A 22,010-nucleotide genomic window follows, 5' to 3' on the forward strand; every position below is an offset into this window, starting at 1 on the left:
CAGGTGGACTTCTTCCTGCAGGACCTCTTGATAGGCGAGTTCTCGGAGATGGGGGTGACGGTTGCTTCTGCTGAGCATAAAAGGGCTGCTAGTTTGCAGGAGACCAGTCCTTTGACTCAGAAGTGGGGCATGGTGTCTAAGAGGACAAATTAACACTGAATGTTCAGTGTAATTTCTTTGAACAAAGAGAAGAGCTATTTGAGATTTTCTTGCCTTAACTCACGACTCCCCATGATGGTTTCCTTTTACAAAGCAAGAGTTATAAGAAGCAGAGGAAAGAAAGATTTCAACTAAACAGTGTAAGTTGGGCTGCTGGAAGTCCTGCAAACCCATCTCCTCAGGAGGGTGAGGCAGAAAGACCACAATTTCCAGGCCCGCTTGAGATACAGAGCAAGTTCAAGACTCCTCTGGGTAGTGTGTGTGTGTGTGTGTGTGTGTGTGTGTGTGAGATCCTGTCAAAATAAAAGAATGAATGAAAGGACAGAGGTTAGCTTGGTGTTAGATCAGGTACCTAGCTGTCTAGGCTCAGTCCTTGTTATGATAGATAGATAGATAGATAGATAGATAGATAGATAGATAGATACATACATACATACATACATACATGATAGATAGACGTTACTACAAAAGATAGACAAATACATATATATACATGATACATACATACATACATGCATGATAGACAGACAGACCTTACTATAATAGATAGATAGATACATACATACATGATAGATAGATAGATAGATAGATAGATAGATAGATAGATAGATAGATAGATAGATAGGGTCAATTGGGGGCGTTATGTGAAATTAGGCTGAAAAGAAATAGGCTCAGCGATTAAGAGCACTGGCTGATCTTCCAGAGGACCCAGGTTCAATTCCCAACACCCATACAGCAGCTTACAACTGTCTGTATCTGCAGTTCCAGGGCATCTGACATCTTCACACATGCATACATGCAGGCAAAACACCAATGCACATAAAATAAAAGTAAATCATTTAAAAAAAGAAGAAATAGATCAGATCATGTTCATCTTTATAGGCTGCATGAAGGAATTCCAATGTATAATCTTAGAAGAAAATAATGGCACTAGAGAGCTTTAAACAGAGGAGCAGAGACAATTTATATTTTGACAAGATTTTCTGGCTGCTGAGTGAGTGGAAGGAAGTGAGACAAGCTTCATGGAGTCCAGTCAGAAGGCTGCGTCAATTCTGATTTGCTCAGGATTGGATCTAGACTGATCATATGACCATAGTGGAGACAGACTTGGGTGGACTTGAGCTATCTGGTGGGTTCAACTCCAGTGTGGAACCGGCTAGCGGCAGCTGAGGAAGTTGTCTCTGCGGCTGTGAGGATGGCTTCCAGTCATCTGACTTGGAAGTAGTGAGGTTTTGTTGTAATGTGTTTGCTTCTTTGTTGTTTTGAGACAGGGTGTCACCTTGTAGCCCAGGTTGGCTCCTTAAGCTCCAGTTCCACCTGCCTCAGCCTGTCAAGTACGGGCATTATAGGTGTATGCCGCCATGCTTGGTTTATGAGTTTATTGTTCAATGGGTTTTGTCCAAAGACAGAACCAGCTGGAGAAGTGGAGTGGATGGCTGAAGTCGGGGATGAGGATTGGGCCAGGGAACTGTTGAAATGCTGATACCTACAAAGGTTATGAAAACCCTTGTCCTGAATGGGATCGCCAGGGGAGTTACAGAGGGAGGAGTCCACACAGCTGAGGCTTTGGGGAACCAATGTTTGGAGTTGAGGAAAGGTAGGATTCAACAAGGCTTGGCTGTGGAGGTGAAGTGCCAGGACGAAACATGCTAGCATGACCTCACACTGTCTAAGAGGGGTTGAGAAAAGCAGGGGGAGGATTTGATGTCTCAGAAAGGGAACCCAGAAGGCAGCCGAGGAGGCAGAAGGAAGACAGCTCAGTGTGAACCTTAAACATCCCCGCTTGGATCCAGTCACAGGAGATTACTGTAACTTACGCAGAACTGTACCCAGCAGCTGAAATGGCAGCGGGAACAGCCAGGCTTGCATTGGCCAGCACCACGCGGTCAGGTTCAAACTTGCCGCTGAGATGCCTAGCTCCTGAGGTAGTATTGCTTACGTGGCAGGCTGCCCCATCAGGGCCTGCTGAGCTCATGCCCTCCGCCCGCTGCACCCCTGCCCCTCCTCCACGCAACCCTTGGCTGGCTGCCCACTGGTGGCTCCTGTCTCACAGGCCAGGCAGAGATGATGAGCCCGGGACAGAGATAGCTCCTCTGGTGTCGGAGGCAACCTGCCAGAAAGTTCCAGACCTCCCTTTAATCGAAAACACCTTCCTCTCCGGATTCTTTGCTCATCTCACTGTGGATGTTTTTGTGTTGACACATAAGCTGTTTTCACAACGAACGCCGTAGAGAAACAACAACCATGTGTATTGTATTGGGGAAATTTCTGTGCAGTTCCTGGGGTAAAACCTAGGGGTCTTCATGTGCACACTAGCAGACACTGGACCACTGAGCTACATCCCCACCCCTACATTTTGGGAAATGTCAAAGTGCATTTCTGGACTTCTGGGAGAATTCTGAGGTTCAGGTTTTTATTTGGCTTTTCTGTTTTTACACTATTTGCTTATTTATTTATTTGTATGTATGTGTGTGTGTTATGTGTATGTGTGTATGTGTGGCTGTGCACATGCTATGGCGAGCATGTAAAGAGGTCAGAGGACAACTGTTTTTCTCTATTTTCCATGTGGATTCTGTGAATTGAACTCAGGTCTTCAGGCTTGGCAGCAAGCTCCCTTACCCACTGAGCCATCCCCACTCTGGCTTTCCTTAGGGCCAGGCTGCCTTTATTATATCTCTCCCACCTCTTCCTCTCTCTTCTTTTTCTGCTTTCTTCAATCTCTCCGTCCATCCATCCATCCATCCATCCATTGCATCTATCCTAGCAACATCGGTGCCAAGCGCTGGACCAGGTACCGTTGGAACAGAGAAGAGAGAGATTCTGGAGATGAACTGGGTAATTGCCACAGATATGATGTTGTAAATGGAAGTGGTGAGCTCTGTGATCACGTGAGGAGGATCGCTTCCGGCGTCCAGAGAGAAGTCGCTGAAGGTTGCGGTCAGGGAAGTGCGTAATCTGATGGATGTTTCTTAGAGCACCCTGTGAGTTCTGTGGAAACGGCAAATCTGAAGGCCGGAGGTAGCAAAGAGCTTAGGGTTCCGGAATTTGTGCAAGGACCCAGATGTTGAGGCCCAGGGAACTACGGAAAGAGAGTAAAAGGAGGGGCTGACATGGGCCAAATATACAGGGTTTTCAAAGGAGTTTGTGTGTTTTCATTTTGTTATTGTCTTTAAGGCACCAGTAAGCACAATGTTCATACACTGCCCCGGGGTAGAAATGAGGTTGCCCTGGTGAAAAGCTGGGTGTAGATGTGATCTGTTTTTGTGGGGTTTTGTTGTTTGTTTGTTTGTCTGGGACAGATTCTGCTCTGTAGACCAGGCTCACCTCTAACTCATAGCAGTCCCCCTGCTTCAGACTCCTGATTATTGAAACTACAGACATGCGCCCCCACACCTGGCTCAGAGCTTGCTTTTAGCACAATAAATAGGCTCTTCATCACACTGGTGATCACAGGTTTGCCAAGTTATGACAATTCCTGGTAGTTGATGCAAAAGGTGATATTTTCTTATGGGAAGTTTAAAAAGAATACTGACTGGATGAACCTGCGCATCACTGGTGATCTTCCTCAGCCTTGCCCCAAGGATAGCCCTAGGAAACATTTTCAGTTTCCTTTCATTCTCCTCAGTCTAAGGCTTGGAAACTGCCTTTGCCCCTTGGTTTCCTGTCCTGACTTGTCAGGGGCCATGTTTAGTGAGGGGTGGGAGTGAGTGCTGGGAACATCCCAGAGTGATTCCAGGCTCCTGGCTCCATTGTTTAAAGAGGGTTTCCAGTTCCTTTGATCTGTTCTCCTTGAGGAGTGTGGGTGGTAGTGGGCGGACCAGCCCATGTCTAGCTGCCTGGAGGTCTCCTAAGAAGCACCTTGAGGGTCAGCGACTGAGCTATTACAGTTATCACTGTGATACACAGCACGCAGTATGCCAGACACAAGTGCCACCCACGCTTTACTAGACTTGGAGAAATACGTGAAAATCTTTGTAAAATGATTCCGGTTCCCAAGTGTTTATTTAGGGCTGGAGGTGAACTTGATGAATTGCATTCCTTTGTCTGTGGGGAGACCTGACTGGTTGTCAAGAGCTGGAGCGTAGAGGATAGAGAAGCAGATGAAATTTGAAGAGATGTTTCTGGCTTGGCGAGAGTGCAGTGTGAATGAATATACCAAGAAATACTGACTGGGACGTAGCAACAGCAACAGTTCAGTTTTGAGCCCCATGTCTGGGCTTCATGTGGGTTTTTTATTTTCTGTTTTTTTTTTTTTTCCCCAATAGTTTTTGTTTCTGTGTGTATGTGTGTGAGGGCCTGCACATGCTGTAGCCCATGCACGCAAGTCGGAGGACAATTTGTGGGAGGCGTTTCTCTCCTTCCACAATGTGGGTTCCAAGGACGGGATTTGGGTTGTCAGGCTGGATGGCACAGTGTCTTTACCTCCTGAGCCACGTTGCCAACTCTGATTTTGTGTTTTCTGATGCAGTCTTTCATCTCTTTATCTGTCTGTCTAGCTATCTGTATGTAGGCATGTATATATATTTAAATTGTGTGTATGTGTTTGTATGCACATGCATGTGTATACTTACATGCATGTAGAGATCAGAGGACCATATTGTTTCTTGGAAGCTGTTTTTTGAGACAATCTCTCATTAGCTAAAGACTCACTGATTAGGCTGGCTGGCTGGCCAGCAAGCCCCCGGAACCCAGCCCTGCCTCCTCAATGCCGGGGTTACAAGCATGTGCCAGCACACCCATAATTTTAATGTGGGTTCTGGAGATCCAACTCAGGTCTTCGTGTTTGCATAACAAGCACTTTACTGGCTGAGACATTTTCTCCAGCCCCTGTAATGATCTCTTAATGCCAGCTCCTAGACCCAGGTCTCCTCACAGGGAAATCGGAAAACATGGGTAATGTGATAAGTGCTTAATGGATATACACAAATTATAAACGGATTCAACATCACCTTTGGGGAAATATGTTAGTAGCCCTTTTATGAAATCTTGCTGGCTCATGAAGTATTAGTGTCCAAGCACCCAGTGTAGTCTCCCTGTTGGATAATAAGTGGTATTGATTAGATCAACAGCAACAACAAGAAGCCAGGTACGGTGGCTTACAGTTGTAATCCCAGCACTAGGAGAAGCTGGGATGGAAGAATTGCTATAACCATGGCTGCATAGTGAATTCTCGGCCAGCCTGGGAGACACACACACACACACACACACACACACGCACACGCACACGCACACGCACATATGCACGCGCGCACACACACACACAGAGGAAATAAATGACGTAGGTGTGCATTTCCTTGGCTAAGAACACAAGAGGGAAAAAGAAGAATCAGGGAAACTACAATCTATCAGTGTGATGGGGCATGGTGGCACACACCTGAAATCCCAGCACTCAGGAGGCTGAGGCAGGAGAATCTCAACTTAGAAGCAAGCCTGGGTTACACAATGAGCTCCAGCTCAAAACAGAAACAACAAAATCTACCGAAGAGTTACTTTGGAAAGAAAGGATTTATAGCCTGCATCATTTATAAAATGATAGGGAATCATTGGTTATGTTTTTATGTTTGTGGTAATTTACCAGAAAGTCACTGCAGCCAGCGACACATGAGCAGAGAACATAAGCAAGACAAGCATTAACTAAAAAAAGAATTAGTAACTAGCATATAGCGCTTTTCAACCCTCCCATCCTTCTCTATTCTCCATCCATGTTTACATTTGTTTATGTCTCCTGGTTTATATAGTTTTCCTTAATAAACATCACTATCCTGATATACTCTCTGTTATTCATTTATCTTGGTTATCTGCCACCCAGACTCTGATGCCTCTTTGAGGGCTGGGGCATCTCCTGGCTTTGTTTGCTGCTGGATCCTGGAGGCTGGAATGACCCGCACATATTAGATGCTCAGTGTGAATTTGTTCAGAGTGGATGAGTGGAAGGACTATTGGTAAATGGCTTGCTGCTGACTCAGGGGATGCCCAAGACTCTTGTCTTAACTTGCACGGTCATCATGTGCCTGTTCAAGGCCTCTGGATGAAAGCTGGGTGGTATATTTATAATGTTTGAAGCTGGGTCAAAGTTTGGAAGAATAGTAACAAATTTGAAAAATAAAATTGAAACAAATTTCCAGTTCTAAAATCAAACACATCTAAACACAAGGGAAGGAAAAGTGTAACAATAAAGATGTTTTTAGAATTTCCTCTTTTTTCAGAATCTATTAGGGGATTGCATTTAGGTCTGTTAATCTAGGTAGACTGATCTAAACTGGACTCCCATGGGGAAGACTAGGGAAGAGTGACTGCTGAATTTATATATATATATTTGAGACAGGGTTTCTCTGTGTAGCTTTGGCACCTTTTCTGGATCTCGCTCTGTAGACCAGGCTGGCCTCGAACTCACAGAGATCTGCCTGCCTCTGCCTCCTGAGTGCTGAGATTAAAGGCGTACGCCACCACTGCCCAGCTAAATTTGTATTTTTTAATACATATGCTGATACATGGGGTCAGATGGAGCTCTTTAAACGGTAGAAACACAGACATCTGTCTCCAGGGGTGGTGGGGTCGGGTGCTTCCAGGTACTTGGCCTCTTATTCAAGGAGTTGCAATCAAAGCTCAAAGAGACCTGCAAAAGAAACTTTATTTAAAGCAAAGCAATAGGAAAGATCAGAAGACACAGCGAGGAGCATTGGACCACACCAGTGAAGACACTCACGCCCCGATTACTGTTTGCAGTGTCCTTTTGGAGTTCAAGAGAAGGAGGGGTTTGGTTACTAAGGGTGTAGCCCAGGCAGTTCTCTCTCTTGATTGATTAGGTCATATAATCGTTTTCTGTTGTGCGTGTCCTTTCCCATAATGCATCTGATTTTAATCATATGTATGCCCAATATGCATAGGATGGCCAATAAAAGCTTTTCCCTGAAAATGCACTTGAGAACACAGTTTACCTTATTGTGTATACATCAAAAACCAGCTCAGGCTGGATCAGTCTTTCCATTTCTCATACCTAGATGCATTGAGATAGAGAATATCCTTGGATAGAAGCTGTCTTAGTTTGATGGCTGTTTGAAGAAGAGAAGCATCTATTGCCCAGAGAAGGATGTGCATGTAGGCTGATACAGATGTGCATGCGGGGGGCACCCAAGGTAGCTGGGTACATTGTCTGAAGAGGGGTGTGTTTACATAGTACATAGTACGTGCAGGTAAAGGAGCTAGGCTGCCACATGCATCATTAGCAGAAAGGGGTGTGTATAAACCCAAACCAATCAGAGTCACAGGTTACTAAGCGTGCCCACTTTACATCTAAAGCTAGCTCTCTCTCTGTCTCTGTCTCTGTCTCTCTCTGTCTCTCTTTCTTTCCAGAATTTCATTCTGTAGCTCAGGCTGGCCTGGAGCTATATAGCCCAGGTTGGCCAAGAACGCCCATTGATCCTTCCTCAGCTCCCTAAGTGTAGCAATTACAGGTGTGTACCACCACATTCAGCCACAAGTTTCCTAAAATTCAAAAGAGCATCCTTTTATTGGTTCATTCACAAGTATTGAGCAATTGCTGTGGACTAGTTCCTAGCGCTATGTGGTACCCAGGGCCTTAATTTTCCCATTTCCTGTCTGTTGGAAGTAAGAAGCAAAGAACAGTACTTTACCCTTAACACAGCTTTGTTTCGTAAAGAATACTTGAAAAATACATTTTTTTTTTTCGGCAAGTGTTTAAAAGTTGATAGATTTCCTACACAAACCCAGGTTTCCATTTTCTTTGAAAAGTATAAATGGAAACCCCGACTACAGCAGTCCTTCTTCACCCAGGCTGGCCGCTGGCTGCCGCCCTCTGAAGGTGAATGCTACTTCCCCTCCATCCGCTGGCCTAGTCCCTCTACCTGTTAGCCCACGTCTAGCCTGGTGGATGCCCTGTGGCCAGCAGTGAACTCATGGTGCTAGTCAGTAAGAAATGACCCCCAAATGAAAGAGATTCATACAAGCTGTATTGTGTTCATTTTATTAAGCCCAGTTGCAAGAATATTCTAGAATTTAAAATGAGGGGTTTTGTTTGTTTGTTTGCTTTTTTTCCCCCTCACAGTTATGAGAGTGAGTAATCATTGGTTACTCGCTCTCATAACTCAATCCTAGGGACATCAATCTAAGGAGAAAATTTGAAGGAAACCATAGTTCGAGTATAGACCAATGGCAGAAAGAATAGTTCTTTGCAAAGGAAACAGGATAAGTTTTCTTCTCATTGTCTGTGTGTGAGTGCTTGAAGCCTCAATACTGTGTCAGTACAGCTCAGTGGAACCCTAACCGGGCCGGGTAACTTCAGAGTCCTGCAGGAAAGGCTACTTGGAGTACCTTCACCAAATTATCAAGCAGTGAGACCCTCAAGGCCAACACACTCCTCAGGTGAAGTCTGCCGATGGGATGTGGTAGCAAATCCTATTATCCCCACACTTGGGAGATGGAAGGGTCAGGAGTGCAAGGTCGTTTTCAGCTCCTAGTGAGTTCCAGGCCCGCCTGGGCTATATGATACCCTGTCTCAAAAAAAACAACAGTCTGCTCTGGATTAGAAAAGCTGAGTGAAATGTGCGTTGCTTGGAGACTGCTTCTAGGAGGCATGGAGCGGGGAGGGCACTGGTTCATTGGGTGGTACAGTGGAAAAGCCTGGTGTACATAACATGTGTGATGGCATGCTCATTCCTTGGTAGAAATTTCACAGCACATGACAGCTGTGTGGCACATCTGCTGGAGACTTAAAAATCAGTTTCACCAGCGTTAGCTGGGAAAGACTGGGCTTGGCAATGGTTCTGTGGGAAAAACAGAAAACAACAGTTTTTAATTGGGAACGAATTCAGTACACTGTAAACTTAAATGTTGGTTTTTGTCCTTGGAATGAAGGTGTCTAGTCTCAGAACAGGATTCTGTTACGAGCTGAGTTGTTCAGGCCTTGAAGTACCAGGGTCAATTTTTGTCTCTTAAGTAAGGAGATTGAAAAGTGGGGTTTGGGCCAGGTTTGGTAGCACATGCCTTTAACCCCAGCACCTGGGAGGTAAAGGCAGGAGGATCTGAGTTCAAGACCAGCCTGGTCTACCAAAGAAGTTCCAGGACAGTCAGAGCTACATAGAGAAACAAAACAAAAACAAAAACAAAAAAGGAGAAGGAAGAAAAGCGGGGTTTATTGCTCAAGGGGTAGTCAAGAAGAATCTAGAAACCATGGCAGAAATGATTGACATGCCTGGGGTGGCAAGCCTTCATCTTAACTGGAGAGGAAGGAGATGCTATGGCTCTTTGTGTATTTAGAGGCTCGACTAATACAAGCCTTGAAGAACAGTGTCTACGGTTGATCTGTTAAATAAATAAATGTGAATGGAAATGTGGAGAGAGAGAGAGAGAGAGAGAGAGAGAGAGAGAGAGAGAGAGAGAGAGAGAATGTGTGTGTGTGTGTGTGTTGTCTTCTAGGGAAGAAGTAGGGGCATGGTGAGAATCCCAGAGAGGTAGATGTAAGACTACTCAGACAAGATGCGTGGGCCAGTGGAAGGACTCAGTGGGAAAGGCTCCTCCCACTGACCCTGACAACCTGAGTTTGATCCCCAGGACCCACTTGGTGAAAGGAAATGACTCACTGCTGTTAAGTTGACCTCCAGCCTTCACATGTTTGTTATGTGTGTGTGTGTGTGTGATAACCCCCCATGCAAAATATATAAAATGATTTGTATAAACAATGCATGTAGTTGTGTGTGTGTGTGTGTGTGTGTGTGTGTGTGTGTGTGTTACAAGATTAAGAGCTATTCCAGAAGAGGTCATGGGAACCTCTGTGACAGACCAGATCTCGAGAAGGGGAAGCAGTGAGGACAGAGGCTTTGGAATCACACAGACCGGGGAGCAAGTTCTGCCCTTGCCACTTAGCTGTTTCTGTAACAGAAGGCAAGATCGTACCCCCTCTGAGCATTCCTCTTCCCATCCCCTAAGCAGAGAGGTTAAAACAATATTGGGAGAGTTAGCTGAGCCAATGGATGCAAAGTCCCGGGAACAGAGCATCTCGGGTGGCAAGATATCTCTGTAGATTAAAGGAACTTGCTGCCAAGTCTGAGGACCTGAGTTTGATCCCTGGGTGCCACATGGTGGAAGAAGAGGAACTGTTTCCAAAAGTTGTCCCCTGTCCTCTGCATGCACGGAGTAGCGTGCACACATACCACAGGTATAATAAAATTTAAAATAAATGAAACCGGGCGGCTCTGGGTTGATGTTACATATTTAGGGAGCCAGTGAGATTGATGGCAGTGGGTTGTGGCTTCAGAGGTGGACACGGGGCCTGCGCAGGACAGCTGCTCAGCACATGGGGCCCCTTTGCTGGCTTTATGGTTATTACTCTGGTTAAATCCTAATTCTGGACACTCCAGAAACAGCTTCACAGGCACCAAGGCTTTGCCTCACACACCAAGGCTGCCTGGCCAATGAAGACTGTGGCAAGGTTTGCCCTCAGACCCCAGCTCTTTACTGGGTCAGATTTCTTCACCATAAGTGTTGGTTTTCACCTGTTATTTCTGAGGGAAGAAAAAGAGTCAGGTAAGGGCACTGGCTGGTCCTTCTTCAGACAGACCCTCCAAAGGCGGCAGGGAGCCGACCTGTTCCACACTTGTAGAGGAGGAAACAAGATGCGAAAGTTGAAGTGATTTGCCCAAAGGATATAGCCCACTGGTAAAGTGCTTGACCAGTACGCACAGAGCCTTGGGATCGAGTCACAGCCACGTACGCAGGAGGGAAAGGAAATATGTTCAAAGAAATGTTTCAGTTCTTTTGATTTCAAGGCCCATCACTTTTTCTTGTAAACCTTGATTAAAATGTTTTGAGCGTCTACTGTGTATCAGATACTACGCCAGTTATTCCCACGTGTGACTGTCTTGGCTGTTTAGACCCCGCCCCCGAATCGGCTGACATTGTATGATGGTTTTCTTTGACAACTGGCTTTCGGAGGGACACACAAGATACTAGTGTGATGAGAAGGAACTGGACAGTATAGTCGGACTTTCTTTGGACCACCAGCTTCCAAATAATAACACGGAGACTTTTTATTAATTATGAAAGCTTGGCCCTATCTTAGGCATATTCCAAACTAGCTCTTAAAACTTAGATCAACCCATTTATATTAATCTACATTTGGTCACATGGCTCATTACCTTTCCTCAGTATGGTATATCTGACTTCCTCTGAGTCTGGCTGGCAAATCCTCCGCCTCAGATTCTTTCCCAGAGTTCCTATCTCTTCCTAGAAATCCCACCTATTCTCTCCTGCCTAGCTATTGGCCATTCAACTATTTATTAAACCAATCAGAAGGTGCCTTAGGAAATTGAGGAAGGACATAGGCACATCTTCACACAGATGTGTATAAAAAGATTATCCCAACAGTCTAGATGGCCAGATCAGCCACTCAGCCTTGACGTTGTTGAGTCTTCCATAGTGGACATCATGAGCTGCTACAGAGTTGGATGAGCGTCCATGCCTGGCAGTTCCCTGTTAGCTCATTGACTTGTTCTGTTGGTTTGTTTACACAGTGATCCAAATGAGTGCTCTGCAGATATTCAAACCATGAATTTTCATATTAAAAGCATTACCAAGCTTTTTGGCTTCTCTTATGTAATTGGACAATTTGGTGACCCTGAATTCATGTTTCCCAGACAACGATCACCCCGGCACTATGTGATTGCTGCTTCCTTTAGGTGGAACAAGAGTCCTCACTCTGCCCCAATGGCCCTGAGTAGCTTAAGTCAACATGTAGCAGCCCCTGCATACGTGATAATAACCACCTGGGGGAATAGTCTGATGCTTTTGCTTGTTTCTGACCCTCTCTCCCCTCTCCCCTAGTCTGTGACTGCAATGGGAAATCCAGACAGTGCATCTTTGACCAGGAGCTCCAGCGACAGACGGGCCATGGGTTCCGCTGCCTCAACTGCAATGACAACACGGCCGGGATTCGCTGCGAGAGGTGCCGGGAGGGCTTTTACCGGCAGCGGGAGAGAGACCGCTGCCTACCCTGCAACTGCCACTCAAAAGGTCGGTGGGAAGAGGGCGAAGGAAGGAGAGAGGGGAGACAGACGGAGGGAAGAGGGAAGTCAGAGAGAAGGGAAAGAGGAAGGAGCGGGGAACAAGCCAGCCAAGAGGGAGATGTTGCACCACTGGGTCCCCCCTCCCAGACATTGGTCGTTGTAGCAATTCCTGCCTGTGAGGAAATGTTTAACACTGGGGGTAACGGGAGGAGCAGGGTCTTCAGTGCCGCTAGTGTGAATTCTAGTGTGGAGAGTCATATACATTCTTTTCAGTACTGAGAATTTAACACAGAGCCTTGTACGTGCTGGGCAGTGTTCTACTGCAGAGCTATATGCCCTTTAAATGTTTGTAATTTTGAGATAAACCCTAAATTGCTTAGGCTGGCTTCTCATTCTTGATCTTCCTGCTCAAGGAGGAGCTGGAATCACAGATAAATGTTACCACACCTGGGAGTCCGGTGGCTAACTTTTTTGTGACCTGGGGACAAAGGAAGCCTGGTCACTTTCAGTGACAGTTCTTCACATCCACCATTGTTCTGACCAGGCTGTTGAGAAGAGTGATTAGCTGGGTGTGGTGGCATCTGCCTGTAATCCTAGCCCTTGGGAGGTAGAAGCAGGAGGATCGGGAGTTCATGGTCATTCTCAGACACACAGAGTTACCTAGGTTACATGAGATCCTATGTCAAAAACCAAAAAGGAGGAAAAAGGCGGATTGTAAGGACCTGTTTCTGTGGCCATGTTAGGTGTTAGCAGCAGAAAACTCCAGAGAAAGACCAGAGCTGTTCGCAAGAGCAACCACCAGATAGGAAGCTCCTGACGGGGAGTGGGTTCACAGGGGAGGTAGGGATTATTGATTTTTGGTGTCTCCTCCAGTCCAAACTGTAGGTGTCTATTGTATACAGAGATGCCCACATTGGGCTGTGTTCATCATGGGTGGGTTGACCATCCACACATATTAGTAAATGCATCAGGGGAAGGACAGGTCTATAAACATGCGGAGGTTTTTATTGGTACCTCATTTGTCTATTATCTTTCCTGGTATTTGATGCTTCTCCTTGTTGGAAAGTGTTCAAGAGCATAACGTGGTGCACACTTAAAGTGTAGCACCTTAGCGTGGCTCGGTGTAGCTGTGTGAAACCAATTCACAGCTGCAATTGAGCAGGTTTCGGTGAAGCCAAAACGAGTTGTTAGTGGAATGTGTCAGGAACTTTCTAGAAAACTGGAATGCCCTGGGATGATACAGATCTGGGGGCAGTCCCAGGTTCACCTGAGTTTGTTGTTCTGGTGTAGTCTGAATCCAGTCTGTTTAGTTATATGTTTAGTTAACCCAACATCCAGAACCTCTTAGATTTCTCAGTTTTCACCATGACACTTCTCACATGGACTTCATAAAGAAAAAGCAAGAGGGGGTTGGGGATTTAGCTCAGTGGTAGAGCGCTTGCCTAGCAAGCCCAAGGCCCTGCTCTGGAAAAAAAAAAAAAAAAAAAAAGGAAAAAGAAAAAGCAAGAGAAAAATTGTTCTATTTTAATGGGTATTTGAGATTCTTGGGGGAGCCAAGATCTCCATCAAACACGCAGCTTCACCGTGTATCACAGAAGCTGAGTGGTCCTCACAAAGTGGTCAGTGAGGATGTAGTCAGATTCAGTGGGCTCCCCGGCAAAGCCTGGCAGACCACAAGGTTCTAATTCCAGAGGAGACAAGGAATGAGCTGCTGGACAGAGAGACTGATGAGGAAAGCTTCCTCATCAGTCTCTCTGTATGGTTCCCACTCACCCAGCCTCAGAAAGCATGTCTTCTCTGGAGGCATCTGGGACTTCCTGGGAGCCAGTGGTGGGTGGAGCCTGGTGGGAGGTTGAGCCTAGTGGGGTGGAGCCTGGTGGGGGTGGAGCCTGGTGGGAAGTGCTTTTTATTCAGTAATTAACCTTCACAGATAACCATCTGAACAGGTAGAAGGGACAGGAAGATGCCTGTGCAGGAGTGCAGAACTAAGGGCAGAGCAAGGATTTTAGCCTAGGTTTACTCATATCATAGCTGATAGTGGTGGGTTTGGGAGCCAGACAGTCCAGGTTCAGATCTTGCCTGTGTGGCTACCTCTGGGTCTCTTGGGACATACAGTGTCACCTCTCAGTGCTCTAGCGTTCCTATTAGAGAAAAGGTGATCTGGGTATTTGCATCACATTATAGTGCAGGAATAATTAAGCACGTGATAGACAGGTTAGCAAAGTATAGTCAATAATAGATATTCTTATGAAGATAGAGGTTGAGGTCCCAACCGTCTGGAACACTGACCTTTTTAAAAATCATATCCTACCCAGGTGTGACAGCACCAACTTGTAATCCCAGCACTTGGGAAACAGAGGTAAGAGGACCAGGAGTTCAAGATCGGTCTCAGCTACATAGCAAGTTCAAGGCCAGCTTGGGCTACATGAAACTGCCTCAAAAAGTAAAAAGAGATAAATAATAAAATAATATCTTGAGGGTAGGGTGGTGGTGGCACACACCTTTTATCCCAGCACTTAGGAGGCAGAGGCAGGCAGATCTCTCTTAGTTCAAGGCCAGCCTGGTCTACACAGTGAGTTCCAGGAAAGCCAGGGCTACACAGAGAGAAATCCTGTCTTGAAAAACTAACCAAACAAACAACCAAACAACTAAACAAACGAAAAAAAACCGAAAACAAAATCCTGGCACAACGGGAGCCTCATAGTGACCATATATGAACCTAAAATGATTTGTTAACATTTTACTCATTATTAATAACCCCACTTTAGCATTGAATATCTGAGAGTATCCTTTTTCTTTTTGTTTGTTTGTTTTGTTTTGTTTTGTTTTTTGAGACAGGATTTCTTTGTGTAGCCCTGGCTGTCCTGGAACTAACTCTGTAGACCAGGCTGGCCTTGAACTCACAGAGATCCGCCTGCCTCTGCCTCCCAAGTGCTGGGATTAGAGGTGTGTACCACTACTGCCCAGCCTGAAAGTATCTTTAACAGTGGAGAAGTTGACCTAGAAAGTTAATAAGTAGCCTGAAATCTCCCAGCAAGGAACTTTGAGAGGTACAAATATAATCCAGGTCTTCTGTCCCCAGAACAGGTCCTTCCTGTCCCTTCCATATGAATGAAAAAAAAAAATCAGAATACTGAGTTTCTATTCAAAGCAGCCAGGTCCCCCAGAAAACCTGGATTTCCTAAGGGCTGACTAACGCTTTATACTTTCCAAAACATTTTCGTAGCCTGGCAGGCTGTGCCTGTCACACACCCACATTCCTGCTGGAGAGATGAAGACACAAAAGCTTCAGGTCCAGCTGCCTAGGCTGAGGGACACACTGGTGGGAGAAACTGTTTCCCCCACGTGTTCTTAACTATACCTGGGCTTTGTGCATCACTAAACCAGCAGCCTGGTTTGAGGAAGGAGTGTTAGAGACTGAACCTAGAGCCCGGTGCACGCTGGGCAAGTGCCCTGTCACTGAACTTATCCCAATTACCTCTTTAGATTGTTTTACTTTGAGACAGGGTCTCATTAAGCTGCCCAGACTGTCCTTAAACTTGCTCTGTAATCCAGCTGGCCTTGGGATTGCAATCTTCCTGCCTCAGCCTCCCAAGTAGGTGGAATTAAAGGTCTACTTTAATTTCCTGTGTGATTTCATAGTCTCCCAAATCAACTGCAAGGTCATTTCCATTTTCAAGTAATTACTTGAAAGAATTTGTAATAGCAGTGAAATTGCTATTTCAAATGAAAAAAGAATCTTAAAAAAGAAAAAAATTGCCATCACTTCATGTGTGGTAAGTTATAATCTATCTTTCTTGTTGGACTTTTTTTTGGACTGCCAGTCCCCAAATAATGACCTGGAGACTTATTATCAATAACAAAAGCCTGGCCTTAGCTTAGGCTTGTTCCCAACTAGCTCTTAGAACTGAAATTAACCTGTTTCTGTTAACCTATGTTTGGCCATGTGTTTCTCTCCTCCATTCTGTATATCTGACTTCCTCAGTGTCTTGCTGGCATTTCTTGCACACCGAGGTTCTAACCCCTGAGTTCCTCTCTCTCCTCAGAAGTCCCGCCTATTCTTTTCTGCCTAGCTATTGGGCATTCAGCTCTTTATTCAACCAATCAGAAGGTGCCTTAGGCAGAGACGCATCTTTACAGTGTACAGAAAGATTAGCTCACAACGGCAAATGAAGCCAACAGTTGAATGCTGCTCAGTGTAGTTTGGTCTTCACAACGATTTCTCATAAATTTAGAAGCGAGCTTATATCATGTCCGTGTGTGCAGATGAGGTGTGTATATGGGGAGTATGTATGTCTGCATGTATATAGGCATGAGTGTGTGAGGGTTGGTGTGCATGGTGTGGAGGCCAGAGCCCAATCTTGGGTATCTTCCTTGATTGTTCTCCAATTGTTTTTTAATTGAGGTGTAGGGTTTCTCACTGAACAGGAGCTCTCACGTTCAGCTAGCTAGCCAGCCGACTTGCTCCTGAGCAAGTTCATGGGCAGTCTGTGCATTGTAATGAGACCTTGTCTCAAAATAAAACAGTATGGAGAGAGCTTGAGATATAGCTCAGCCCCCTGAACACTGAAATTAGAGTCAGGTGCTGGAGACTCAGACTCTGGTCCCCACACAGGAGTGCCTTGTCCACTGAGTTCTCCCCAGCCCACAGTGGGCTTATTTAGGCGATGACTGTGGTCCCAGCAACAATGCTGAGTGGCCATCACTTGTTTCGAGTCACATAATCTAAGTCCTGCTAGCCTTTTGCAGATGCTTTAAAAAGCTCTGTGTGCGCTCACTTTTTCCTCTCATGACACCCAAGTTCTTGAGGTGTGTGGGCTTCAATATCAGTGGGCTTGTTCTCTCCTTTCATTACTTTTTTACATAACTATGACTGTGTATTACTCTGATTAGCCTATTTCTGTTCTTTAAAATGTGTTTATATGCATGTATGTGTGTGTGTGTTTGTGTGTGTGTGTGTGTGTGTGTGTGTGTGTGTTTATGATGTTGAGGCTTGAACCCAGAGCCTTGCACATGCTGAGCAAGTTCTTTACTATTGAGCTATATCCCAAGCGTGCATGTGCATACGCACGTGTGCGCGCACACCCACAGACACACACCACGGAGGGAGGAAGGCTCACATGAGAGCTATCTTGGCTTAATTTGAAGTATAAATCCTTTTGACACCTCCTGCACCCTCAGAGGCACATAGAGATCATTTACCTGAGAACGCACCCTGAGACACAAACCTGAAGGCTGTTCTTCATCTTTAAAGCCAATTGTTCACAATCCCTGAGCCCAGCTTATAAGGTAGATGTTGGGGCAGGTGTTTTCATTCTAGCAAAGCACTTTTAAAACCCAGTGCTGTTATTTTAGACGTTTTAGAATGTGAGTTAAATTAGTTATGTTCGCATTTGGAGACATCAAACAGTCCCATGCCAACTTTGAAGGCCTGAAGGATGCTGCCTCGGGGTAAATTACTAGTATAGTGCTAACACTATAACAGTCTATTAGTGTAGCGTTAACTACATTTTTAAACTTTTACTATATGTGAGACACTGGATTAGGCACCTCTTACAGATTAGCTCTTAGTTTTACAACAGCCCCGCGAGGTGTATGCTTTCATTCACACTTAAGAGAAATCACATGTAAGCAGTTTGCCCAGAGACATGCAGCTAGAAGTTCCTAGGATTTGACTTGAGATCTGTTGAACTCAAAGCTGGGGCTGTTTTCTTGGCCTCCAGCTTCCTCGAGAGCAATGGTTCTCAACTTTCCTAATGCTGGGACCGTTTAACACAGTTCCTCTTAGAAGAATATTCTAGAGAATAAAATTGGGACTATTTGGATCAAGCCATAACAGAGTTCTCTTTGCTACCTTATAATAATAATAATTCCCTTAAAGGGGGAGGAAGAGCTCTTAATTATTTTGCCTTTATTCCTCTATGGGGTGAGAGGGTCACGTGCCACAGAGGACAGCTTGGAGGAGTCTGTTTTCTTCTTTTACCTCGTGGGTTGCAGGAATTGAACTCAGGTCACCAGACTTAGTGTTGAGCACTTTTATCCACTGGACCATCTTGCCAGCACAAGAACAATCATTTCTGAGACATGATTGCAGGGTTTTCTGAAGTTGAAAACATAATTAACATTAATTTGAACAGGAAAATATGCTTGGGGATTATCAAATCATCCATTTATGTTTAAAAAAAAATTCATTACAGAAGGACTTCTGTGTAATGTTATCCATCAGAATCCCAGCAGGAATTTTCTTTTTTAGCTCTGTGGTCTGATTATTTTATTTTAGTTCTCCAAATAGTGTCTCTATCTCAGGCTGGCTTCAAACTCCATAAACAGCTGAGGTTGGTATTGAACTTCTGACCCTCCTGTCTCAGTGTCCTGACTGCTGCAAAAGAGCGTTCCAGACTGAAGAAGCAGTCAGGGCAAATGTCTCTGGGAAGCAGCATGCACATGCCCTGAGTAGAGCAGACAGCAGCATCTCTGCTGGCCTGAGAGAACAGGAGTGGATGAGGAGAGGTGGGGTCCAGCAGGCTAGGATCCTGGGGTTTGCATCTGACTCCTTGTCTGGGGGACTTAAACAAAACCGAATAGTCTTCAGCAAACGTTCTCCATCTTCCTCTGGATGGAGGCTGAGGTGTGTAGAGGCTAAGGGGGAGGTGCAGAGGGAAGGTGGAAACTCAGACTGGGGTGGTAAAAGGGCATGTGCTGGAAGTGGTGAAATCCCACTATGCTTGCTACCCCCAGCCCGAGTCTTTCTCTCTTGCCATCAATGTACCACCCGGAGGACCCATTTTACAGAACGTGTCTATGGGAAACTGAGTCATTATGATACAGTGCACAGAAGCTAATCTTTAAGATCAGCCTAGGTGTCCATCAACAGAAAGAAAGGTGGTATACACACACAGTGGAGTTTATTTCACACGGAGATGAGCTTACATTATTAAGGGAAAATCGGTGGAATTGGAGCTCATAGTAAACATAGTAAGAAAGACAAATATTGTTTTCTCTCACATGGAACCTAGGTTATATAACCATGTATACATGTGTATAAGAAAATTAAAGCAGGACTCTTTGGGAGGAGGAGCAGAGCAGTGAAAGGGAAGAGTCGGGGCAGGTGGGTGAATGTAACGGGGGAATTAATATGGTCAAAGGCACTCCTGAACAAAAGTGTCCTTTTGAGCTGGGGATGGAGCTCAGTTGGTACAGTGATTGTCTAGCATGCATGAAGTCCTGGTTCAGTCCCCAGCACTGCACAATTGGTGTGGCGGTTCATACCTGTAATCCTAGCGCTTGGGGGTGCAGGAGATCGTGTGTCCAAGGCCATCCTCGGCTACACACTGAGTTGTAAGCAAGCCTTATGTACATGAGATCTTATCTCAAAAATGTTCTTATTAAACCCATCAGTGTAGATAGTGAATATACACCGTTGAACAAAATGAACATGACAATGACTCTGAGGCAGTGACTGGGCCACCAGGAGATTTCACCTAAGTGAAGCTTTCTGCTTCTCCTGGCAGGTGGACACATTCTTGATTAAGGGGCTTTTTCATGTGTGCTTTAAAAAAAAATCATGCCACTAGGGCTAGGGAGATAGCTCAGTCAGTAAACTGTTGGTAGGGCCTCAGTTTGATCCTTAGAACCCATGTTTAAAAAAAATTGGAAGGGTGGCACACACTTGAAATCATGGTGCTGGGGAGGCAGAGGCAGGCAGTCCTAAACAGGTTAATCTACTTGGTGAGTTCCAGGCCAGCTAAAGAGCCTATTCTGCCTGGGTGGGGGTGGGGCAGGGGCTGGGATGGGGCATGGGGGATGGGTGGAGAATACCCGAGGAAGCACAACTGGAGTTTGTCCTCTGGTCTCCACGTGCATGCTCACGTTCACATAAACACACACAAGTCAAGGACTGGCCCCTAAAAATGGTCTTTGGTGGCTAGATACAAGAGAGAAAGTTGCTCCTTCTGATACGCTAATAGAAATATGCTCGTTCATTGATTTTTCTCCTTGAGTTTTAAACTCAAGATGTAGACCAGGCAGACTGAATTTGCAGTTGTTATACTGAAGCTCCCAGAGTGCAGGGATGATAGGCATGCCTTACCACACCCTATTGATGGGATTAAAAAAAAGAAGAAGAAAGAAAGAAAAAGAAAGGCACTATGTGTTCCCTAATGTCTAGTTGGAGCAAATATGTAAACAAAAATGTTTTCGTGAGTCATTCTCTTCTTTCTGTGAAGCAGGCATCCTCAGCTGTCAAAATGTCCCCTACTGAGTAGAGTATTAAATGACGGGGACTCCTTGTTCAAGGCAGTGAATGGTGCACATCACTTAGTGTGTATTGAGCCCCCATGAGGAGACAGTCATTTTTTTTTAATGCCTTACGAGTATTTTCTTCTTCTCTTTCTCCCCACCTTGTGGGTTACAGGTTCTCTCAGTGCCGGATGTGACAACTCTGGACAGTGTAGGTGTAAGCCAGGTGTGACAGGACCCAGGTGTGACCGATGCCAGCCAGGCTTCCACATGCTCACTGATGCTGGGTGTGCTCGAGACCAGAGACAACTGTAAGCATCTGCCCTAACTTAACAACTCGGGGAGGAAAGGGTTTATTTTATGTTTCACTTCCAAGCGACAGTCCACTGTTGAGGGAAGTCAAGGCAGGAACTGGCGGCAGGAACTGAGGTAGAGACCGTGCAGGGATGCTGCTTTCTGGTTTGCTCTCCATGTCATGGTCAGCTACCTTTCTCATACAGCCCAGACCCTCCTACCTAGGAATGGTTTCGCCTACAGTGGGCAGGCTCTCCTCCATCAATTAGGTATCAAGAAAATGCCCCAAAGACTCACTCACAAGCCAGTCTTCAACTGAGGCTCCTTCTTCCCCGGGTGTAGTTTGACAACCAAGATTAGCTGTCACGGAGTCCTTTACTCTGCCATAGCTGTTCCTAGGGCAATAATAACACCTGCAGGGTGCCAAACACTGTTGTGAATTCTTCATGTGGGGTTATCAGATTTAATCCTTGTACAAATCCTGAATGCCTGGGATTGCAATTATACTCATTTTAATAAGAAGATATTTAAACCATGAAAAAATTAAATGCCCATTGTTACTGGTGATGATGGACCTGTTTGGGAAACCCAGAGATTTTGGAGCTGGATGCAAGTATTTGGCCTTCCTTAGTGAACGGGGGTGTGTGTGGGGGGGTGGAGTTGCGGGGGGGGACTTCCACATTTCAGCTGGACCCATCTGACCTCAGTGAACTTTCCTTTCCTTTCCTTTCCTTTCCTTTCCTTTCCTTTCCTTTCCTTTCCTTTCCTTTCCTTTCCTTTCCTTTCCTTCCTTCCTTCCTTTCATTCTTTCTTTTGGATTTTTCAAGACAGGATTTCTCTTTGAAACAGTCTTGGATATCCTGGAACTCACTCTGTAGACCAGGCTGGCCTCAAACTCAAAGAAATCTACCTCCCTCTGCCTCCTGAGTGCTGGGATTAAAGGCGTGCGCCACCACCGCCCGGCTTCTTTTCTTTTCTTCCTTTACTTTGAAGCATCTGCTTTCTGTCCTCAGATTTCTTCCTGAAGGAAGACAGAGACAGAGACTGCACTCTATATCACGTACTATCACAGAGATGCAGAGCTGAGGGGTAGCAGGGCGAGCTTGGTGATGAAGAATTAGCCAGAAGGGTACTGGCGGAGGAATTTCTGAGACCAAAAGGAAAGCTACATAAACCCTCTGGACTTAGGCTGCTGCTGACAGCTCCATCACCTGCCTGCATGTTTCCCTAGGCTTAAGCTGCTCTCATTAGTTTTCTCAACTTAGCCGGGCCCTAGTTCTTTCTTTTTGAGACTTAACT

General features: G+C 45.5%; 1 protein-coding gene across 1 annotated transcript in view; it reads left to right on the top strand.

The window, feature by feature from the left end:
- Lamc2 (laminin subunit gamma 2) overlaps positions 1–22,010 on the top strand; it is a 65,195-nt gene that overhangs the window by 6,745 nt on the left and 36,440 nt on the right. The window contains exons 2-3 of the mRNA XM_059280409.1: positions 11,998–12,186; positions 20,593–20,728. Coding sequence (XP_059136392.1) covers positions 11,998–12,186; positions 20,593–20,728 — 325 coding nt within the window. The remainder of the gene's footprint in view (positions 1–11,997; positions 12,187–20,592; positions 20,729–22,010) is intronic.

The sequence above is a fragment of the Peromyscus eremicus genome, chromosome 15, assembly GCF_949786415.1.
Source record: "Peromyscus eremicus chromosome 15, PerEre_H2_v1, whole genome shotgun sequence".
In the NCBI taxonomy this organism is placed as follows: Eukaryota; Metazoa; Chordata; class Mammalia; order Rodentia; family Cricetidae; genus Peromyscus; species Peromyscus eremicus.